Below are 22,988 nucleotides of genomic sequence, written 5' to 3' on the forward strand. Positions count from 1 at the left end.
ATACCAAAAAAAATTCAGCTGCTTGCTAGTCAAAAGGAATGAGAAATGTGTGTAATTGCTTCACTAGAAACAGTACTAGCAGTGATGTTTCAAGAGCTAAAAGACCCACCAAATGTACAATGTTATTGTAGCAAATATGTATAGTGTTTAAAAAGATAAAATATTGGTGAAGCAATACATAATTATAGCCAACCATAAGAAAACCAATTTGATCCCAGGAGATAGAAAGGAAATCATCCGATTGAGTAGAAAACTCCCAAGAAAGTGAAGAGAAGAGATAATCTGTTACTCTTAATTTTTAACATCATTCATGTATCTGGAATTGAGTTTTAGTTTGCTTTTTTACTGGAGATACTTATGTCATTTGTCCACAGGCACACTTTAATTTGGCATACCAATGAGTTCTTAAGATAGGTTATAGTTTATTGCCAATCATTAGCTAGCTTCGTATTCTACCAGTTACTCATCCACTCTCTAAGATGCATCTTTATATCATTAAAAAAAATCTATCTTCCTAGTTTTCTAATCCACTGCTCACTATAAATAATTCCTCACTAGCATATTGCAATACCCTGATAAGCGAGAAAACCCAGCATAAAGGCACTTTAAAGGTGACAAAGGAGTTGTATTAGTTGGTCTACAACCCTGTCCTGGGTTACCTCCGAACTAGGAGTAATTGCAACCTCCAAGGGAGCAAGTTTTTGGCTTTTTCCTCCTTCCTACAGGCCTCTCTGCTCTCCATGGGCGTCTTGGACTCTGTAGGCTTTTCTGACTCTGCAGCTCTCTCTGATCTCCACTGGTCTCTCTCACTCTCCGCGGGCCTCACCGGTCTCCACAGGCCTGTCCAACTCTCTGTGGAGGCTTCTCCACCCTCCATGGGCCTTCCAATCTCCACTGGCTTCGCTGTCTCTCCACGTCTCTGCCGGCCTCTCTTGTTTCTCTGCTGGCCTCTCTGCTTCTCTACCGGCCCCTCTGTAGATCTCTCAGCCCTGCACAGGCCTCCTCAGGCCTCTCCAGTCTGCACAAAGGCCTATCGGCAGGCCTGCCAGCCCTGTGTGGGTGTCCCTAGGTCTATCTGCTGGTCTGGGCCTCTCTTCCGGCCTGGGTCTCCCTCAAGCCTGCGCGGGCTTCCCCAGGCCTCTCTGCAGGCCCGGGCTTTCCCTCAGGCCGGACCAGCCTTTCCCAGGCCTCTCTTCCAACCTGGGTCTCCCCACACACAGGCCTGGACCTCACGGCCAGCTCTGGTCTCCCCTCAGGCGGGTGCAGCTTTCCCCAGGCCGACTCCAGGTACTGCTCCACTCCGGGAGCCGATTATCTCTTGCAGTGTTTCTCTCCCCCCCTCTCCTCCCTGGGATTCCCTCCTTTCTATACCCAGTGACCTGCCCGCTAAGCTACCCTTTGATTGCCCCCCGCCCCCAGCAGCCTGGAGTGCGTGGTGGTTATGTCAGCGTGGGGCCGGACTTCACGACCCCCTTCCCCACCAGGTTCTCACAGTATCTATAAACTGTATACAATTCAGATCTAGCAAACATTTACACAGAGCTCTATCAGGTTTATTTAGCCCTTAGAATTACAGCTACTCTAAAAAGATCTCTCTCGCTCCTTCCTTCCTTCCTTCCTTCCTTCCTTCTCCCTCCACCCCCCTCTCTCTTTCTTTTCTTTCTTTTGTGCCTGTCCCTAGGGCTTAAATTCATAAGCCTGGACACTGTCCCTGAGCATTTTTGCTCAAAGATAGTGCTCTACCATTCCAGCCAACAGCTCCACTTCCAGCTTTTTGTAGGTTAATTGGAGATAAGGATGCTAAACCTTCCTATGGAGGCTGGCTTTGCATTATGATCAGATCTCTGCCTACAAAGTAGCTAGAATTACAAATTTGAGCCACTGGTGCCAAGCTTTTACTTCCTTTTTAAAAAGAAGTAAATGTACTAGATATGTAATAACTTAGGACACCTGAATCCAAGTATTTCCACCAGTTTAGGTACTTTCCACTCATCTGTAGGTCTTTCTGTGGTAGTTAGAATTCAAGGCTTCTCTCCACCTCGTGAAACTTGTGCATTTTCTTCCTCTGTCAATCCCTTTATTAGGGCTAGAACTCAGGACCTCTAGATAAGTGCTAGATTTAAGCTATGTCACTAGATTTTTTCACTCTTTTCTCTTCTCCCCTTTTAAAAAAATCCTACCAAAAACCCTATCCTCTGGACCTCAGGGTTCAACCTTATCTTTACATCTTATTCTAGTAGGTTTTTATTTCCAGATCCTTATTCTACATCCATCTGCATGATAGCTATGGTGTCCAGAAGAGTTCAAAAACATTTTACCAACAGAACGTTCTTTGGGGAAGAAGAAGCAAAACAAGCCTTAAGCACTGTGGTGGTGGTTCATGGTTCAGGCTGGTATTGTGTTGTCCCCTTAGCAGAATATAAAACTATAGACACTATGGCAATGTATTATATAATTAACTACTTAATATATTATTTAACTACTTAATGTATTATTTATGCAGTATTATCAACTATTTGAGACTAGTGACTGATCTGAAGCAACAAATGATAACACCCATCAGTCTAAGTCTCAGAAATCACAAAAAGTTAATAAATACCTGCCACATCTATGATATTTTTGTAGCATAAAAAAATCCTCACAATTAAATTTGACCATAGAAATCAAGCTAGTGAAATAAAGTTGCTGCTAAAAGATATATGCGTACATGCTAAAGGTAAAACCAGGACATAACCCTTTTTGTGTCATAACCCTTTTTATTCAAAGCAGAAAAACCTAGAGACCAAGCCAATTACTTTTCAATAGCAAAGAATAGGTCCTTATCTACTTTTAATTATACATTAGAGATATTAAATTTGTAGTGTAACAAGTAAGGTATGATTCTTTTTTGTTTTTCCAAAGAAGAGACTTGAGTAATACTTAGGAGTAGAGCTTAGAGTGATCTTGATCAAATTATGCAGCCTACTGAAACTCATTTTGTTTCATTTGCAAATTAAGGACAGGTACACTTCTTGCATGGGATTGTTGAAAGAATTAAGTGAGATCATAAACTTCTCAGTAAAATGTCTGTAACACAAAAAGTATAAAGCTGTTCTTTTCCTCCAAATTATCATTTAGTCTTTGTTTTCTCAGTCACCACATTAAAATAGCAACCATAAGATAGTTGTGAGAATTAAGAACACTGCCTACCATACTGTAGCCACTTACAAACACTCATTATTATTCCTATCCTTTCAGGATTAAGAGAAACTTAGTGAGTATACCCACAGAACTTAACTTTGAAAGCCCTGCGCTGGGAAAACAAAACCATATCAGCCTTGCAGGAATTGTGTATTTGGAGTGAGAGGCTGGTATGAGATGCAGAAAAAAAGAAGATAACATTTTATTATTTTACAATGTAGGTAGCCATTTAATTGCATAATTGTCATAATTTCATGACCCAAAGAAATTATTTATAATGATCATTAAGGCACAGGGCTAAACTTGGTTTAAAAACATTTGAGGAGCACTACATTGTTAATTTAAAAGAAAACAAGAACAACTTTAATGGTGACAAAATACACACAAAGAAGCACTACATTGTTAATTTAAAAGAAAACAAGAACAACTTTAATGGTGACAAAATACACACAAAGAAGTTGACTATGAACTAGGGAGGCACTTTAGAAACAAATTCAAAGCAGTCTCATTATTTTGTCTTAACATCAAAAATCATTCTGAACTGGAATTCAAAATGAACTGGAGTTTTTGCTGATTATCAGGAACCCATTATTGTGAAGTTTAATTAAATGCTAAAATTTTCATTCTTATGAAAGATAGACATTTGCTAGACATAGAAAATCAACATTTCAATTTCCTTACCTGTTGTGTTCCATCTGCACTTACAATAGGGGCAGACAGAAGAGAAATATCACTACTTAAAATCTGAGTTGTATCCAGTAGCGGTGGATGTTCTGCCATTATCAATAAGACATAAATACCAGATAACCCTTCAACTCTGCAAAACAAAAATATGTAGTCATTTGTGTGTGTATTTTGAAAGTATGTTAAAATACAGTATATTCAATATCTATCTCATTCTTTAACATAAAGTTTTTCAAGTTTAATTTGTATTATTATTAAAGTATTGTACAAGGGAACTACTGTTTCATAAATCAGGTGATGACTACATTTATTCTGGGACAATGATAAAGAGACAGTCTTAACAAAAGAAAACAACAATACTTTGTGTACTACTTTTTTTCATTTAAGGAAATATTTCTTAAAGATTCAAGTAATACTGATATCAGAAGCACCTACTTATATTCATATTAAATCTCTAGATATCTTTAATCACCACTATTCAATCTATACACTAGAGTAGACACTAAATATACTTATTTAATGATAAAATTGTATCAGTAACTTTTTTCTTTGGCAGATAATTGTGAAGCCCTTGCTTCTGCATCATCTTGAAGCACTTGCCTTGAAACATTACTCAATAAGAATTATGATTTATAACTTACTTTTTAGACATCAAAATAGTAGAAAACTTGCTCAGGATTAGGATAAGAACCTACAAGTTTTAAGTTTTAAGCTCTTACATTACTGGCTCATCTGGTTTATTATAACTACAACAAACAAAATATTTTCAGTAATGATAATGCAGAGTTAGAAATCGTTAACTGTAGATGCAATTATCAGACTGCATACTATGTTACTATTAATAGGATATATTAACATTATTCTATACAATGTGAACCATAAAGAATCAGCATAATCTATACTTATCTTTCAAAGACTACTACAATTGCCAAGTACTTTAAATTTTGTCAAATGATTTCTCACTGTGAAATATACAAAGAATTTTAAGTCAGGAGTCAATGTATCATTTTCCTTCTTGTATGGTACATAAGGTAATATATAAGAAGAAACAGGATGTTAATTCAGTATTAAAGAGAGACATGGTAAGCAATTTGTCTCCCTCCCTCCCTCCCTCAATATTATAGACTACTACCGGGAAAACAACCAAATTCTAGTTTCCAGAGTGTCATATTAAACAATGTATTTTAAGATCTAAGAGAGATTAAAGATCTGAATATTAAAGATAAGAATTCCTAAAAGATTAACATAGAAATACCTTTATAGCCATAAAACAGGGAAAAAAAGATTTCTCAAATAGAGTATAAAACATTTTTCAAATCAAAAAGGAAAAGAGTATATTGGACTTCCTTAAAATTAAAAGTATATGTTAGCCAGATATCATCAGCCCAAACTTGTAATCCTAGCTACTCAGAAAAATCACTTCTCCAATTTGGGCAGAAAAGTCCAAGAGACAGTATCTCTAAATAACTAGCAAAAAGCTGAATTGAAGGCAAGTGTATAGCACCAGCCATGAGCAAGAAAGCCAAGTGAGAGAGAAAGACCCTGAGCTTAAGCACTCTAGTACCACACACACAAAAAAGTACACTTTAAAAATGTCTTTAGCAGGGCAACCATAGCTCACACCTATAATCCTAGCTACACAGGAGGCTGAGATCTGAGGATCATGGTTCAAAGCCAGCCCAGGCAGGAAAGTCAGGGAGACTCTTATCTCCAATAAACTACCAGAAAACCAGCAGTGGTACTATGGCTCAAGAGGTAGAGTGCTCACCTTAAGATGAAGAGCTGAAGGACAGTGCCCAGGACCATTGTTCAAGCCCCACAGCCGACCAAAAAAAAGGAAGTCTTAAAAAAATGTAAGCCCCTCACTAAAGATATTTGTAACATGTAACTAACAAAGAGTATAAATTCAGAATACATATCAAGTATAAATTTACTTTTTTAATTGTCTTTTTTTTTGGTCTTTTTTGGGGGTACTGAGGACTGAACCCAGGACATTGCACTTGCTAGGTAAGTGCTCTGTCACTGAGCTACATCCCAGCCCTACAAATTGACTTTAAAAAACAAAAATGAGCTGGGCACCAGTGGGTGGCTCACACCTGTAATCCTAGCTACTCAGGAGGTGAGATCTGAGGATCGAGGGTTCAAAGCCAGCTCAGGCAGGAAAAGCCCATAGACTCTTATCTCCAATTTACCACCGGAAGTAGTGGAGTGGCTCAAGTGGTAGAGCGCTCACCTTGGGCTGAAGAGCTGAGGGATAGCGCCTAGGCCCAGAGTTCAAGTCCCACGACTGACAAAAAAAAAAAAAAAAGACAAGAAACTTGAATAGTTCTTCACTAAGGTAGAAATTCAAGAGGCTAATACACATATGAAAAGATTACCAAATCCACTAATTAATAGGTAAAAAAAATTAAAAAGCATACCTATTAGGTACCAATTAAGAGTAATAAAAATGAAAAAAGACATAATAACAAATGGTAATGAGCTTTAGAATTAACAATTTCATATAGAGTGGGAATGAAAACTAATAAAATGATTTTAGAAAAGTTTAATAATCTCTACCAAAGTTGAACAAGGCACACTCTACCAACTAGTTGAATTGAGATCCAGCTATGAGACTCCTAGTGTGTGTGTGTATGTGTGTGTGTGTGTAATCTTAAAAACAATAGAAAAAAAACAAGCGCAGGAACAAGTTCATAGCAGAATTTGTTCATAGTTCAAAAGCATATACAATCTACATACCCCTTCACAATCAACTGTTTTACTCAATGAATTAGTGGTTCTGGAATATGAATAAATCCACCAATACAATATGAGTGAAAACATACAGAAGAATACATACTACAGAGCTTTATTTATATAAAATTCAAAAACAGATAAAACAAGACAGTGGTTGCCTTTGAGAAGGAAGGAAGAATAGGGACAGGAGGAAGGTATAAAGATTGTTTCAGGGGTGCTGGTAATGTTGTCTTGACATAGGAGACTTTTACATATATTCTTGACTGAATTACTAAATGGCCTCTGCTGAGTATGCTCTTTTCTGAATATATTATACTTCAGTAAAATAAAGTTTAAAACTTAAAATGAGCATATGATCATCTCAATTGATAAAAAGTATTGGAAAATTTGACACTTTTTCGTGATTAAAAAACAAACAAAACCTGAACAACATAGACTCTATCTCAGCAAGAAAGATGCTACATATGGAAAACTCCACAAGAAATACCATATATAACTATGAAAGATTGGAAGATTTTTCCCTAAGATCAGGATAAGAGTGCTCATTTTTTGCCACCAGTATTGAATATAGCAATGGAAGTTTCAGAGTACTGGACAAGGAAAAGAAATAAAAGTTATCTAATTGGAAGAGGTAAAATTATTTCCCTTTCCGGTATTATATGTAGAAACTTTAAGGATTCCATAGAAAGTGTTAGCATTGTTAGCATTAATTAGTAAAGTTATGTTGCTATACACTAACAATGAGCAATCTAAAAAAGAAATAGAAAAGATTCAATTTAAAACAGCACAAGACATTGTTGAAGAAAAAAATACAAATTATGGAGAAACATTCCATGTTAATTTATTGAAATATTTCATAATTTAAAGATGTCTGTAGGCCTCAAAGTTATCTACAGGTTCAACACATCCCAATAAAAATACCAATAGCATTTTTCACAAAAGTAGAAAAATTCATCCTAAAATTTATATGATACCTCAAATAGTCCAAACCATTTTGAAAACAAAACCAGAAATTCTGAACTCACATTTTCTAATTTTGAAGCATATTAAAAAGCCACAGTAATTAAAACGATGTGTACTGTCATAAAGACAAAGAGACAATGGATTACAGGACTCAGAAATAAACTCTCACATATACAGTAAAATGATTTTTGACAAGAATGCCAAGATCACTCAATGGGAATAGTCTCTTCAACAGTGTACTGGATATTCACATGCAAAAGAATAAAGCTGGCCTCTTACTACTACATGTAAAAAAATCATTCAAAATGAGTTAAGATTTAAATATAAGAAAAAAGTCCATAAAACTCTTAGAAGAAAACATAGTGAAACAGCTTCATGATACTGGCATTGGTAATGATTTGGATATGACTGCAAAAAAAACAAAAGCTAGACAAATGAGATTACATCGAACTTAGAAATTCTGATACGTAAGAAGACACATCATGTGAATGAAAAGGTAGGCCTTAGGATAAGATAAAACATTTGCAAACTGTCTTTTAGTTCAGGCGAGTCTAATAAACTACTACATAGTAGGTAGTAAACAGACATTAATTTCTTACAGTTCTGGAGCGATAGGTGCAAGAGCAAGACAATGGCAGATTTGTTTCTCTGTGAAGGCTCTCTTCCTGACTTTCAGGCTGTATAAATACTATACTTTATTCTCTTCTGAGGAAGAGAGGAACCCTTGTTATCTCTTCGAAGAACATTAGTTACATCATGACCTCATTCTCTTCCCAAAGTCCTTCCTCCTAATAATATCACATTGAGGATTAGGACTCCAACAAATGAATCTAGGGAATACACATTCGATCCACAATACTCCACTGCTGCCCTACCCACCGATGTGAATGCCAATTTCACTTCAATCCAATAACCCCCTAAGTCTTAATTTGTGCTAGCATCAATTCTAAAGTCCTAAATCTCATCTATATTATCATCTACATTAGATGTGGGTGAGACTGTTATGATTCATCCTGATTTATTTCCTTTCTAGCTCTGAATCTGTGAAACTAGGTTACAAAATATAATGGGACAAGCCAAGGCTAAACACTCCCATTCCGAATCTATGTGAGAGGAATATACTTTAGTCTCTTATTTAAATAGGATGTTTTTGGGAAAAGGCAGAGAAACGAGTTAATGTACTAAATAAACATGTATCGGGCTGGGAAGGTGGCTCAGTGGTAGAGCGCTTGCCTTGCATGCCATGCCTGAGGCCCTGGGTTCGATTCCTTAGCACCACATAAGCAAAAAGAAAAAAAGCTAGAAGTGGCACTGTGGCTCAAGTGGTAGAGCGCTAGCCTTGAGCTGAAGAGCGGAGGGACAGTGCTCAGGCCCAGAGTTCAGGCCCCACGACTGGACCCCCCCCCAAAAAAACAAAAATAAACATGTATCAAGTATTTACCAGTACCTACTACTCTCCTTTTTCTTTTTTGATTGCTTTGAGACAGAATCTTACTGTGTATGGGGGGTGGGGGGGGGGAGGGCGCTCAAGCTCCATATCCTCTTGCTTCAGCTTTCTGAGTACTGAGAACAGGTGCATGTGCCACTGAATTTGTGTGTTTTGTTTTGGTGCCTAGTATTCAGAACCTTGAAATCTCACTTGGCTTGTTTTGCTCAAGGCTGGCATTCTATCACTTTGACCACACTTCCATTCTGGCCTTTTGTTGGCTAACTAAAGATAAGAGTCTCAGGGACTTCTCTGTGTGGGCTGGCTTGTAACAGCAACCCTCAGATCTTATAATCCTGGGTAGCTAGGATTACAAGTGTGAGCCACCCATGCCCAGATATGCCACTTAAAAAAAGTGTAACTGACATACCTCAGATTGTGTATGCTTCAAGTGCACAATATTTTGACACACAGGTACACCTGTGAAACTATTACCACAGTGTTCCCTTTACAATCTCAGCCTTTATATTTCCATGACTAACACTGAATGTGTTTTTTGGGCTTACTGGTATAGTTTCTTTTATCATATTGTTTTTTTGTTAAATAACGCTTAGTTCTTACCCATTTTATTGCTAGGTTATTTCTTAATATTGGTTTTGATAGGTTTTTATACCTCCTGCATAATTGGCCTTTTGCAGATAAAGGTGATTTTAAAACATTTTCTACTAGTCTTGCTATTTGTTTTTTGCATTCTACTCCTGATGTCTTTTGAAGAGCAAATGCTTATAAAATTTTCTATTTATCAGTTCATTTATGCATAAGGCTTCAGGAGTTCTAAGAAATCTTGCCTCAGCTAAGGCATAAAAATTTTCCATTATGATGTCAAGGCATTTTATAGTTTGAGCTTTACAGTTTATCTACCTTATTCTATTCATTAGGGGGAGGAAAAAAATAGTATTAAGACCATCACTACAAGCTGGGTGTTGGTAGCTCATTCCTGTAATCCTAGCTGCTCAGAATGCTGAGATCTGAGAATCAAGGTTCAAAGCCAGCTGGGTCAGGAAAGGCTGACAGACTCTTACCTCCAGTTAAGTACCAAAAAAGCTGTAAGTGGAACTTATCTCAAATGGTTGATTGTTAGTCCTCAGCCAAAAAAAAAAAAAAAAGCTCAGGGACAGGCTCTAGGCTCTGCGTTCAAGCCCCAGGTTCAGCATGCACACACACACACACACACACACACACACACACACACACACACACACACACACACACACACACACACACACACACACACACACACACACACACACACACACACACACTCTAGGCTCTGCGTTCAAGCCCCAGGTTCAGCATGCACACACACACACACACACACACACACACACACACACACACACACACACACACACACACACACACACACACACACACACACGCTCTAGGCTCTGCGTTCAAGCCCCAGGTTCAGCATGCACACACACACACACACACACACACACACACACACATCTGCCAGTGCAATGGCATACCTATTATTTCTTGTATCATGCATTTTGAAGATCTTTTATTAAATGCATAAAAATTTAGGATTATGTTCACTTAATGAATTAACTCATTATTAAGTAGCCCTTTATTCCTAATGTTCTTTGATCTGTAATCTAAGTTCTGATCTAATACAGTGATTCCAAGCTGTTTCAGATTGTATAACCATTCCATCTTCCTGTTCTTAACTTACATGCATCTTTATACTTAAACTGGATTTCTTATAGATATGAGACTTGGGTCCTAGTGTTTAAAAATCTAGTCTAATAATCTCTGCCTTTTAATTGTAGTGTTTAAACCATTTATAATTAATGTGACTAGTAATGCTGTGCCTAGAGTTGTGTCTACTAGTTTGATATCTGTTCTATGTATTCTTCATCCCTTTCCCTTTATTTGCTTTGTTTGGAATTATACCATATTATATAATTCTGTGTTGTGACACGAGTGGGCCCTTTAGTGTTTATATCTTTTAGTTATTAGTCTTCTTTCCAAGTTGGGTTATACAATTTCAGGTGTAAGTACTAGAACCTCACAATAAAAACCTGCAACTTCTACCATTGGACTTTTTTCATAGTTATAAATTTTACTTTTACATGTTACGAACCCCACAATTATTGTGATTTTTATGTTAAACCATCAATTGTCTTTAAAACATCTAAAAGAGAATATCTGATATATTTACCCATGTAGTTACCATACCTGGTACTTTTATTTATGTAAGGTACAGGTTTAATGTCTTTTTTGGTTGTTGGTTGTGAGGCCTGAACTCTGGGCCTGGGCTCTGTTCCTTAGCTCTTCAGCTCAAGGCTAGCACTCTACCACTTGAGCCACAGCACCACTTGCGGCTTTTTTTTTTCTGCTTATGTGGTGCTGAGGAATCAAATCCAGGGCCTCGTACATTCAAGACAAGCACTCTTATCATTGAGCCACCTTCCCAGCCCCTAATGTCTTTTTAAAAGAGAAATGAAGATGACAAATCCTTTCAGCTTTTGTATGTCTCAAGTCTTCATTTTGCCTTTGTTTTTAAAAGATAGTTTCACTGAGTATTAGGATGTCAGGTTTTTTTCTTAATATTTTAAAATACTGCTCCACTATCTTGAAATTACATTGTTTCTGATGAGAAATCTGATTGCCATTCTTACCTTGGTTGTTTTGATTTGGTTGCTTTTAAATCTTACTTTCTCTTTTTGTTACTTCAAGGGACTTAATTATGATGTTCTTCATGAAGTTTTACTCATCTTTATTGTGTTTTTGAATAATAGTTTTTATCTTATTTGAAAAAATTTGTGTCGTCATTTTCATGAGAACTTTTTCAGTTTATCTTTTTGCTTTTTATCTTCTTTCCTTTTGGTTGGCTTCTTTTCTCTGGCAATGTCTAAACATTAATTTTATCCAGTATATACTGTCTCTGACACTGTAATTCTAATCTAGAAGACATCTTTATCATGTTCAATCATTCTCTTAGGCTAAGAGTCATAACTGTTTCATCATCTTTGTTATCTTTGACCAGCTTCAAGTGATTGATTTTTCTAACTATGGTTTGTATTTTCCTGCTTTCTTTGAAGACTTAGTAGCTATGACTAAATGCTAGATATCGTTAACTGTACTTTGTTGGCTGAGGGTACTTTTGTGTTTCCGCCAGTATTGAGCTTTGTTCTGAGATATAATTACGTGACTAGTTTGATCCCTTGGGGGTCTTGCTTAGGCAGGTTCAGAGATTTTTTTTATTGTGTGGCTAATTTCTCACCAAGCCCAAAAAATAGGTTCTCCAAAGTCAACCAAATGCCTGGTGGATGATGAGGCTTTCTACTCTCTCTGGCCCTGCATGAGATTGGCTAACTATTCTGCCCCTGAGCATTTGTGATCAAGTGCTCTATCACTTGAGCCACAGCTCCACTTCTGGCTTTTTTTGGAAGTTAACTAGAGAAAAGAGTCACATGGACTTTTCCTGCCCAAGCTAGCTTTGAGCCAAGATCTTCAGATCTCTGTCTCTTGAGTAGCTAGAATTACAAGTGTACGCCACCAGTGGCTGGTGGGAATTTGTTATTTCTAAAAGCACTTTAAGTCACCATTTGGAAGCAAGGGAAAAGAGGTGCTACTAAAAATTACACAAGAAAAGTAGACACATACCAAAGCTGACTAGCTATACTTTATGATCCTAACAAGTAATGATTATAATTGTTAAACTAAACTCTCATGTTTTGTTACCATATTTGTTACATCACAAAGATTGTTTTGGGGGCTGGGAAGGTGGCTCAGTGGTAGAGCGCTTGCCTTGAGCTGAAGAGCTGAGGGACAGCACCCAGGCCCAGAGTTCAGGCCCCACGACCGGACCCAAAAACAAACAAACAAACAAACAAAAACAAAACAAAAGCTTGTTATTGCTTATATTAGAAAGTACCTACCTTTAATTTTTTTTTTTTTTGGCCTCACATCTAAGCTGCATTTCTTTTTTTTTTTTTTGGTCGGTAGTGGGACTTGAACTCTGGGCCTGGGCGCTGTCCCTCAGCTCTTCAGCTCAAGGCGAGCGCTCTACCACTTGAGCTACAGCGCCACTTCCGGTTTTCTTGTGGTTTATTGGAGATAGGAGTCTCACAGTCTCTCCTGCCCGGGCTGGCTTTGAACCGCGATCCTCAGATCTCAGCCTCCTGAGTAGCTAGGATTACAGGCGTGAGCCACCAGCGCCCGGCTATAAGCTGCATTTCTACAGTTAACAACTGTGCTGTGTATCCTTTCTAATTTTTCTCTGCACTTACCTGTTATGAAGTTTTCAGGGAGTAGTTGTAACATAATGAAAAAAAATCACATAAATTGTTCACTGTTTTTTCATGTGAAATATATGAAGATTTTCCTAAAAAGTATATCTAAACTTCAGTTTATGATGGGACTTTATGTTCTGCTGTTAAGGACATACTATAATTTATTCTAATGATGAATACTGATTAATTCTATTTTTGCTTCATACATTTCTTCCTCTCCAGGACATATCATGTAATATTAAAATTTTCAATAACCTTCAGAAATGTGCACATTTAAAATTGCCAAGTATTGCCAAACTTTCAGCTAAAAAGATGAAGCTACTTATATTTGGTTTACTATTAAGTGCCTACTTTCCAGTTTGACATTATTATTAAAGTTTCCAAACTATCTTAGTTCTGATTTTTTAAAGACATATTTCATTGATGTTTTCATTTAAACTTCTCAGATTATTGGTGCGGATGAATTTTTCTTCAGGATGTTACAGGATATCTACATCTTTACTTTTTAAATTTACTTCCTGTGTTCTTTCCCATTTTCCACTAAGGTGTATTTTTAAAATTGTGATTGGAAGGCAAATCTTGTATAGTTTAAATATTAATTTATTTGCTCTCTTTAAATAGCTCCTAAATTAATATATCACTTGCAAAGGCCTTTACCTCAAAATTTTCTTAACTTTAAAAATTGTAATTTACACACACATACACACACATTTAGTTAATCTGGAATTCAGATTTGAAAGTGGCACAATGTGAGTATCTATTAGTTTTACCTCAAATAATTGGCCATTTTTCTATACTATTTAAAAACTAGTTATTCCCTTACTCAATAATTTATAATTATCCATGAATCCTCTCCTGATTTTATTTCTTTGATCTACATACTTATCCCTACATCAAAATACTTTCATAACTGAAACTTTATAATGTTTGGTTTTTGGTAGGTTAGTTCCTCTTCATTATATTTCTTTTGAAATATGTTGGCTGTTCTTGCATTTCCCATTTCAACACATAAACCCTCAGTTTGGCAAATTCCAATCTTAAAACTTTATTGAACTTCTGATTACAGTTACATTGACTTTACAATGAAAACTAATTTGGTAGAAAATTGACAACTTAGATTAACTTGTCACATTCAGAAAGACAATGTTCATCAAGCCATCCAGACCTGTAGTTTTCTTCACATAGCTATTGCACATTTCACAATTCTTAAAGTATCTTATAACTTACATTGCTTTTTTTTTCTTTTTTTCTTTTCTTTGGGGGTCTGGTCGTGGGGCCTGAACTCTGGGCCTGGGCGCTGTCCCTCAGCTCTTCAGCTCAAGGTTAGCACTCTACCACTTGATCCACAGGGCCACTTCCGGCTTTTTTCTTTTTGCTTATGTGGTGCTGCAGATTCGAAACCAGGGCCTCACGCATACAAGGCAAGCGCTCTACCACTGAGCCACCTTCCCAGCCCCAATCGCTTTTCTTTTTTGAAACAGTGTCTCACTGTATAGACCAGTCTGGACTGAAACTTACTATGTAGCCAGGTTGGTGCCAACCTCATGATCCTCCTGCCTATGTATCCTGAGTGCTAGGATTACAGGCTTGCACCACTACACATAGTTTGTACTACTTTTTCTCAATGTATTTCACAGGTGGTTACTTCTGGCAAATAAGAAAGCTAGTAAGTTTATTTTATAGGTTGCCATTTACTGAACCTTTCATGTAGTTTTTTAAGTTTACCAATGAGAAATTTCTAAGAAACCAGATGCTGGGCTGAGAAGGTGGCACAGTGGTAGAGCGCTTGCCTTGCATGCCTGAGGCCCTGGGTTCGATTCCTCAGCACCACATAAGCAAAAAGAAAAAAGCCAGAAGTGGCACTGTGGCTCAAGTGGTAGAGCACTAGCCTTGAGCTGAAGAGCTGAGTGACAGTGCCCAGGCCCAGAGTTCAGGCCCCACGACCAGACCCCCCCCCCAAAAAAATCTAAGAAACCAGATGCTTTCCCACTATGATTAGGAATAAGGCAAGGATGCTTATTCTTATAATTATTTTTCTCTGTCCTCCATTCTTTTGTATGTGTGCTACTGGAGACTGAACCCAGAGTCTCAGGCATGCTAGGCAAATGCTCTACAACTGAACTATAACTCCACCCCTTATCTTGTAATTTTTAGGTAAGCAATCATATAAACTATAAATAACAAGGGCAATTTACTCCTCCATTATGTAGAGGTTATTCTTCTTTGTTTCTTGATGTATTCACTTCTGGACCAATATTATGTTAGTATCTTTTTGTGTGTCTTTTGCTCAATGCTAGCACTCTATCACTTGAGCCACAGTGCTACTTATAGCTCTTTCTGAGAAGTTTATTGGAGATAAGAGTTTCATGGACTTTTCTGTGGGGACTGGCTTCAACCCACAATCCTCCGATCTTAACCTCTTGAGTAGCTAGGAATACAGGTGTGGACTACAAGCGCTTAGCCTATGTTAGTATCTTTTAACTGAAGTGTTTAAAATTGAAGTGTTTATATTTGATACATGTTTCTGGTAGAAAATCTTTATGAGGTTGTTCCTTGTTAAATACAACTTATGGGGAATGAGAATTAAATTTTAGAAAATGATTACTTAACATAAAAGAGATAGTTTCCCTACAAATTATGAATACAGTAAATAGCATTAATGTGTTTCTGATGACTGAATCATACTCCTGGGATTCAAGGTATTACAAATAGGATGAAAATTAGAAGCCTAGACTGTAGAACTAGAATGCTTGTCTTCAAATCCCAGGTATTTCATTAACTATTTGTAGGATCTTAGGTATATTATTCAATTAATCTGTACTTCAGTTTTCTCATTTTAAAATTCACAGTATTACTATATATCTTAGTTATTAAAAATAACTAATATAAACAGATTTATGTAAAACAGTTTAGAATACCATATTCTAAATCATATTCATCATAAACACTGCTGTTGCCAAGGCTACAAGAATGTAGCCTTGCAAGGATCAGCAAACTTTGACTAAGGCATCAAAATTTAGTCTGCTGCTTAGTAAGGAAAGTTTAATTAGAACACGATCACACATGGTTTGTGTTCCTATAGCTGAGCTTAAGAACAGTACAATAGTACTGTTCAAACTCAAGGAGTTCAGAGTCCAAAAGTCAAGATAAACACATTTATCCCATCTCTTTCTATATATGTTACCATACGGCATGCACAAAGGCATTCTACAGGTATTATGAAAACATACAGCAATTCAGTATTAAAAGACAGGAAGGAGTCACACAAGTTAAAAAAGAGAAGCATTTTATTTACTTTTAATTACTGTATGTGTTTATTTATATGAATTCATCTCTCATCCTAGTCTGTAAATTCATAAAGAAATTATGACATTCATGTTCATAGAATCTAAGACATGTTAAGTTTTCAATAAATGACAAATGAATAATGAAAATAATAATGAAAATAGCTGGATGATAATTAAGACATGTCTGAGTTCTAGATATAGACATACTATGACAAGCATTTTATATGCCATATAAAATGGGCTCTATCTTTTAATCTTTGCAATATGCCTATTCTAAGAGATAGGTACAAGCATAACTCTACTGTAAAATGAGAAATCCAAGGCTCACTGAAGCTGAGTGACATGTTTATTAACAGCCAACAACAAAAAAAGTCAACAAATAAATTTATGTCTCTGCCTAACAGAAAATACATGCTCTTACCATACTCGCCAAAGTTCTGAAGTGTGGGAAATTATACAGTAACAGGATGGCAGTAGAGTGTGGAGACTCAAAGACAGAAGAGAATGCGATCAATACAACAGATTTTTAACTTCTAAAACTGAGGAATGATTTGAATAAATTCAAGTTTTTGAAGTAATGTGCAAAAGCTGGGCGCTGGTGGCTTACACCTGTAATGCAGCTACTCTGGAAGCTGAAATATGAGGATCACAGTTCAAAGCCAGCTCATTCAGGGAAAGTCCATGAGATATTTATCTGCAACTAACCACCAGAAAGCCAGAAGTGGTATTGTGCCTCAAAGTGGTAGACTGCTAGCCTTGAGCAAAACAAGTCAGGAACAGTGCCCTGACCTATAGCTGACTAAAACATTCTTTTAAATGGTTAGCATATGATGGTATTTAAGTAACACTGATCTGACCTAACAGAAACAGTTCATCCTAACCATTTCTAAACAATTTTTTTTAATCTAGAAAATTTAAACATAATGAAATTACAAACTAAAAAAGCTAGAAGTGCTTCTATTTCAGATTTTGGAATATATGCAGGTAGTAATATGATTAGTTATTTTGGAAATGGACCCAAGTCTAAACATGAAATTCAGGAAGTGGAAGTATGGCTTAAGAGGTAGAGCACCAGCTGTGACCAAGTGAGTGTTCAAGACCATGAGTTCAAGCTGAAGTACCAGCACACACAAAAATGTAAACAGGAAATTCACTTATGTTTCAAAAACATCTTATATGTCTGGCTTGAAGGTAATTTGCACTATAATTTTAGTGCACCTGCATTCTGACTGCAACCCATCATATGATATCGAGTGTGGAATTTTCCACTTGTGGTGTCATAATGGCACTTAGAAAGTTTCAGATTTTAGAGTATTTTGTATTTTTGGATTAGGTATGCTCAACCTATAATTACTTTTTAAAGAAAAGCTTTAAGTGCATTAAAATGTGCTTATAAAACATCTGTTGAGAAGCCCCAGGGAAATGGAAGATTTTTTTCCCCATTCCAAGTTATGTGGTTATAAGTTTATTGAAGAAGATATGTACATAAATCAATTAAAGTAATCCCTCACTGAGAAGTGGAAGATGAAGAAATCATTTAACTTTTAAAAGCACTTTGTTCAAATATATTTTTACATGGATTTTAACATTCAGTAAAACAAAATAGTTTTTTTTTCTTCAAAATTCCTTTCTTTTGAAAGCAGAGTGGTATTGGGCTTTTTTTTTTTTTTTTTTTTTTTTGGGTCATGGTGCCTGAACTCTGGGCATGGGCACTGTCTCTCAGCATTTCAGCTCGAGGCTAGCGCCCTACCATTTGAGCCACAGTGCTACTTCTGGCTTTTTTTCTGCTTATGTGGTGCTGAGGAATCGAACTCAGGACTTCATGCATGTGAGGCCAACACTCTACCACTGAGCCACCTTCCCAGCCTGGCCTGGGCCTTTTTTAAGAGAGGAAGCAGCCTGAGCTATTATCTAACTATAAACTCCTGTGTAACTGTGATGACAGGTCTGTGCCACCACACCTATTTTATGTGTCACACGTACATAACTTTCATATCAAAGCTTATTATAAAGTATATATTTCTAGCAACTTGCACAAAAGAGACCTCAACAAGTAAGGAAGTAAGTCAATAACAAGTAAAGACTACCATCATATATGTGACAGGTTTATGTAAAAATTTTTTAAATAGTCAAGTATAGACTCTAAAATCCAATGATATCTCAACAAATGGGCCCTAATTACTACAGATACAGAAAAACTTTCACCTGAAAGAAGTTCACTTTTTTTGAACATTTTTTAGTCCAATTTGGATAAATAACTGAAGTACAGAATAGTCTAATACCTCTTTGCATAAAAGGAGAGAGGCAAACTGGATATGGACTGGATTAAAAGATGATTTAGAATGGAAGAAAGCTTTTATTTGCAATTTCTTTGCCAAATAAAGCAGTTAAAACTTTTGAGTAGGAGCTAGGAAGGTGGCTCAGTGATAGACTGCTTGCCTTGCATGCATGAGGCCCTGGGTTTGATCCTTAGCACCACATAAGCAGAAAAAGCCGGAAGTGGCGCTATGGCTCAAGTAGTAGAGTGCTAGCCTTGAACTGAAGAGCTGACGGACAGTGCCCAGGCCCAGAGTTCAGGCCCCATGACTGACCAAAAACAACAACAACAACAAAACCTTTTGAATAAACTAAATGTTTACAGGAGACATACTATGTCTACATTATTCTGGAGGATAAAATTTAAACTCAATATTTCAGTCTTTTTAAAAAAAATCTGTACTGTGACCAATACATAGTTTTAACTAATGTAAGCACTTATATGGTACTTTAATGTTTTCCTGATTTCCAACATCTCTTTGTGTTCTCACAATATTTGTAAGGAAAACAGGACAGATTTTTCTATTTTAAGGATCAGAAAACTAAGGCTGAAGGGAGAAGAAAAATTAAGAGCTGAGTCACCATCCAAGGCTTTATCTCTTACCTGGGAGAGGAAAAACAGCTGGAATGGTAACACTCTTTCCAGCATCAATAGAAATTTAGGAAGAGTGGGGCAGGGAAAGTAGTGAATAAATTCTTAAAGTATAAATTTAAAATAAAAAATTGTATTAGGCAGCAATTTATGAAGGGCTAAAACTTAGTGAAAAGGTTTATTGTATCTTACAACTTCAGACAGTAGATGCACACCCAAAAGATGGCAAATGGTGGCAATTAAAGTATAAAAATCAGCTTATATTTAGTTTTGTCTGTTTGGCTTCAATGTTTTTAACAGGAAAGACCACTTGTTCTATCCAGGTAGCCATCTTACACACCTTTACTTTCTACAACACCTAATACCAACCCTACTAATGCTGCTGAATCAAAAAAGGCTCTCATGCTACATTTGATCTCTGATACCACAAAGAGTAATCTTAGTCAACTGACTCACTCAACTATAACCCCAGGCACCACTGCTCACCAGAGGTAATGCTGCAAGACACACAGTAGGCTGAGAGAAATAGCATTGTCTTAGGAATATGTATCTGTAAACTCAGAAACTTCAAAGAGATATTTCAAAATTACCAGGATTTATCCTTTAAATCACCACAACTTATCTTAAAATAATTTTAATGGAAATGCTTTAAAAGGGATTTCAAGTCTTTCTTCCTTGCCTTGATCTCCACAGTATAACCCTTTCTTGGTGGTACTATATCGTAAATATTAATTAATAGATTGTTTCACAACACAGTGTTTCTTCATGAAGTTACTGCAGAATTTCTGTAGGCTCTTTGACTAATTCATCAAACATTACTTTTAAACATTAGGTTCCTGCTCACCTGCTGTCACTCACAGGCCAACAGCATGAATCCTAAGCCTGGTTTCTAAAATGTCAGCTGTCATTTTTTTAAGCCAGAGCATCCAGTTGATATACTTAACCTTATACAAATTCCAGCCAGTGTAACCATTTCCACCGTTGTAAGGCTAGGTCCAGCCTTTTCTTCTTTCACTTCCTAGTTCAAGCTGGTACTTGAAGTTTGGCCATGAAATAACAAGTAGTCCTTATTTTAGCGTATTTCCTTTACTTTCACAAATCGTAAGGAAAAATCCATAAATGACAGTCATAAAACATCAAACAACCATTCAGACAAAATGATAGAAGATATTTGCAGTATATGGCACACAGACAATCAACTAGCCAATTATTAGTCCAGCAAACTAGGCTGGATGGTCAAATTGAGCAAAAAGACAGCTTGGTTTTGTTTGGTCCTTGAGCTAAGAATGTTTTGCACATTAAAATTTTTTTTTCTTTTAAACAGACTAAGATTGTTTATTGCCAGAGAGGGGAACAGGCCTTCCCATGGGTTTGGAGGTTGTGCAAATTTTATTTAAAACAAAAAACACCAAGAAAACAAACAAGGATATCTAACAGATTATAGAGTATGTATTATCTAGCACTCTACAGAAAGTCTGCTGACCCTTGATCTAAATTATAAAAACAAACACATGCAAACTACTCATTATACATAAAGCTTAAGCTATTAATATATCAAAGGAAATACATATTTTTCTCAGTGATGAGTTCCTAATGATAGAGCCAAACTGTTCGGTTCTTCTCTAATCTTCCCTTCTGTTCTTTTTTCCCCCATATCCTAGGACTTACGTTTATCTCGTGACCTTTCTTCCTTCTAAATCTTTGTCCTCTGATGCTCTCAAGCTGATCTCCTTGCTATTGCTTCCAATTCTGCTTCTCAAGCTATTTTGGAATGAGTTTCCCTTTGATACATAAATCCTCCCTTAATTTCAAGTTTGACTTACTACAAGTAATGCCAAAGCTGTTAAGAGCTGTCACTGTGTCACACACTTTAATTATACTATCTTATATATTTTGTTAGTGATCTCCCATGTAGGTTAGTAACCTCAACTAATGTGTAAAATACTTGAAGGAATACAGTACATTTTGTACCACCACTATGAAAATATCTCATCATCCTCTGAGAAAACGCCATCTTCCAATCACATTCATCTATTTGAAAGGACCAGAGTAATTGATACTTGATTGAAAACATCAAAAGAGGAAGCCCATAAAGGGGCTTGATGGAAAACCACAGGCAACACTGTAAACTTAGAAGTATATTTTAAAGACACCACCACAACAGAAGGAGGGAAGGTTAAAAATCAAGAAGTAAAAACAGACCACTGAATAATACTTTCAAATAAAGGTGTTAAGAGAATGATAGCAGCTTACAATACATGAAAACAAAATTTTCTTTTCAACATTATTGGCTATTAATTTCCTTTTAACCAGAGGCTCTAGACATTGATAAACACAAAGGCCACATTTCTTGTTCTAATGTGATAAATTACAGTACAAAAGGCTCCATGGAATAGATTATATATATATAGTACTCTAGTTTACAATACCATGAACTTACAGGAAGAGTACTTATTTTAGAGAATGCTAAACAACAACAACAAAAAAACAGTAATCACTTAGATTTTAATTAACTGGCTAATAATTTAGAAATCAGGAGCACATCCTTATATCAACCTCAAAAAATACAATCTAGACTCATTTTCATGGAAAACATGTATAAAGAATTTTTTTTAAAAAGCCTGCCTTGGTTACAACATCAAATTGTATTTAAAAAACTATAGGAAGAAAAGGTGCAACAAGACTTGAATTTATGAACATCAAAAAAATACAACCATTATTTCAAAAGCATAAACATTTCTCAAGCATGTTTTAAAATGTATATATAGAATGCTTTTCATCTACAAAACCACATGAGAATATTAATTATGCATTCCTCCCTACCTTGGTCTTACAGAATCTCTCAGCCTTTAACTATACCTGGCTGGTCAGGGAAGAGGGAGACATTTTAAGTAGTAATAAAATATTCCTAAAATTACATTGTTGAATTTGACAAGCAAAAAGGAATCATTAAATGAGTGATAAGACAAATCAGCCCTCAATTACTCACAAGAAGATAGGAAGTGATGACACAGATGATACCAAAGAATGTTTTCTCCAAAGCCTATCACTAATTTGAGAGAAGTAAATTACAAATATGTTTCACTAAGGTGTGTTAGTCAGGAGTTTCTTTTTCCTGAATATTCAATGCTTTGGAGGATTCTGATATAATGGAAAAAGAGGGAGTTAATCTAAAAGCATACAGGTGGTGAAAGGTAGCTGGCCTGAGATAAAAATTTTCCACATAATCTACACAGTGAAAATGAGAGATATTCTATGAAAGGAAAGTAGAAAATACTGTAAATTTTTATGTGATGGTGCTAGTAATTTTTAATACAAAATTTAATATAAAAATCTTTAGGTTTTTTTTTTTTTGCTCCTATCAAGTCATCCTCACTTATTACCACAAATGGTTGTTACTACTGGTGGCAAGAATTACAAAACTAAAATGCTAAAAAAAAAAAAAAATCGTGTTATATTTTACTTTAAAAAAAAGGTTAAAAAATTTCTTTTTCTCTGCT

At 36.2% G+C, this 22,988-nt stretch overlaps 1 protein-coding gene across 5 annotated transcripts in view; it reads right to left on the minus strand.

Annotated features, from left to right (window-relative positions):
* The window catches only part of Fndc3a (fibronectin type III domain containing 3A), a 118,339-nt gene that overhangs the window by 93,490 nt on the left and 1,861 nt on the right, over positions 1-22,988 (minus strand). For 3 of the 5 annotated variants that reach the window (XM_070003177.1, XM_070003179.1, XM_070003178.1), the window contains exon 2: positions 3,862-3,997. In XM_070003177.1, the coding sequence (XP_069859278.1) occupies positions 3,862-3,960 (99 nt within the window). In that variant the 5' untranslated portion in view covers positions 3,961-3,997. Of the gene's footprint in view, positions 1-3,861; positions 3,998-6,097; positions 6,116-22,988 lie in introns of those variants that run through there. The other 2 variants (XM_070003180.1, XM_070003183.1) reach the window with 2 other exon arrangements.

This window comes from Dipodomys merriami, unplaced genomic scaffold (genome assembly GCF_024711535.1).
Source record: "Dipodomys merriami isolate MVZ:Mamm:240054 unplaced genomic scaffold, mDipMer1.0.p SCAF_6, whole genome shotgun sequence".
Classification (NCBI taxonomy): Eukaryota; Metazoa; Chordata; class Mammalia; order Rodentia; family Heteromyidae; genus Dipodomys; species Dipodomys merriami.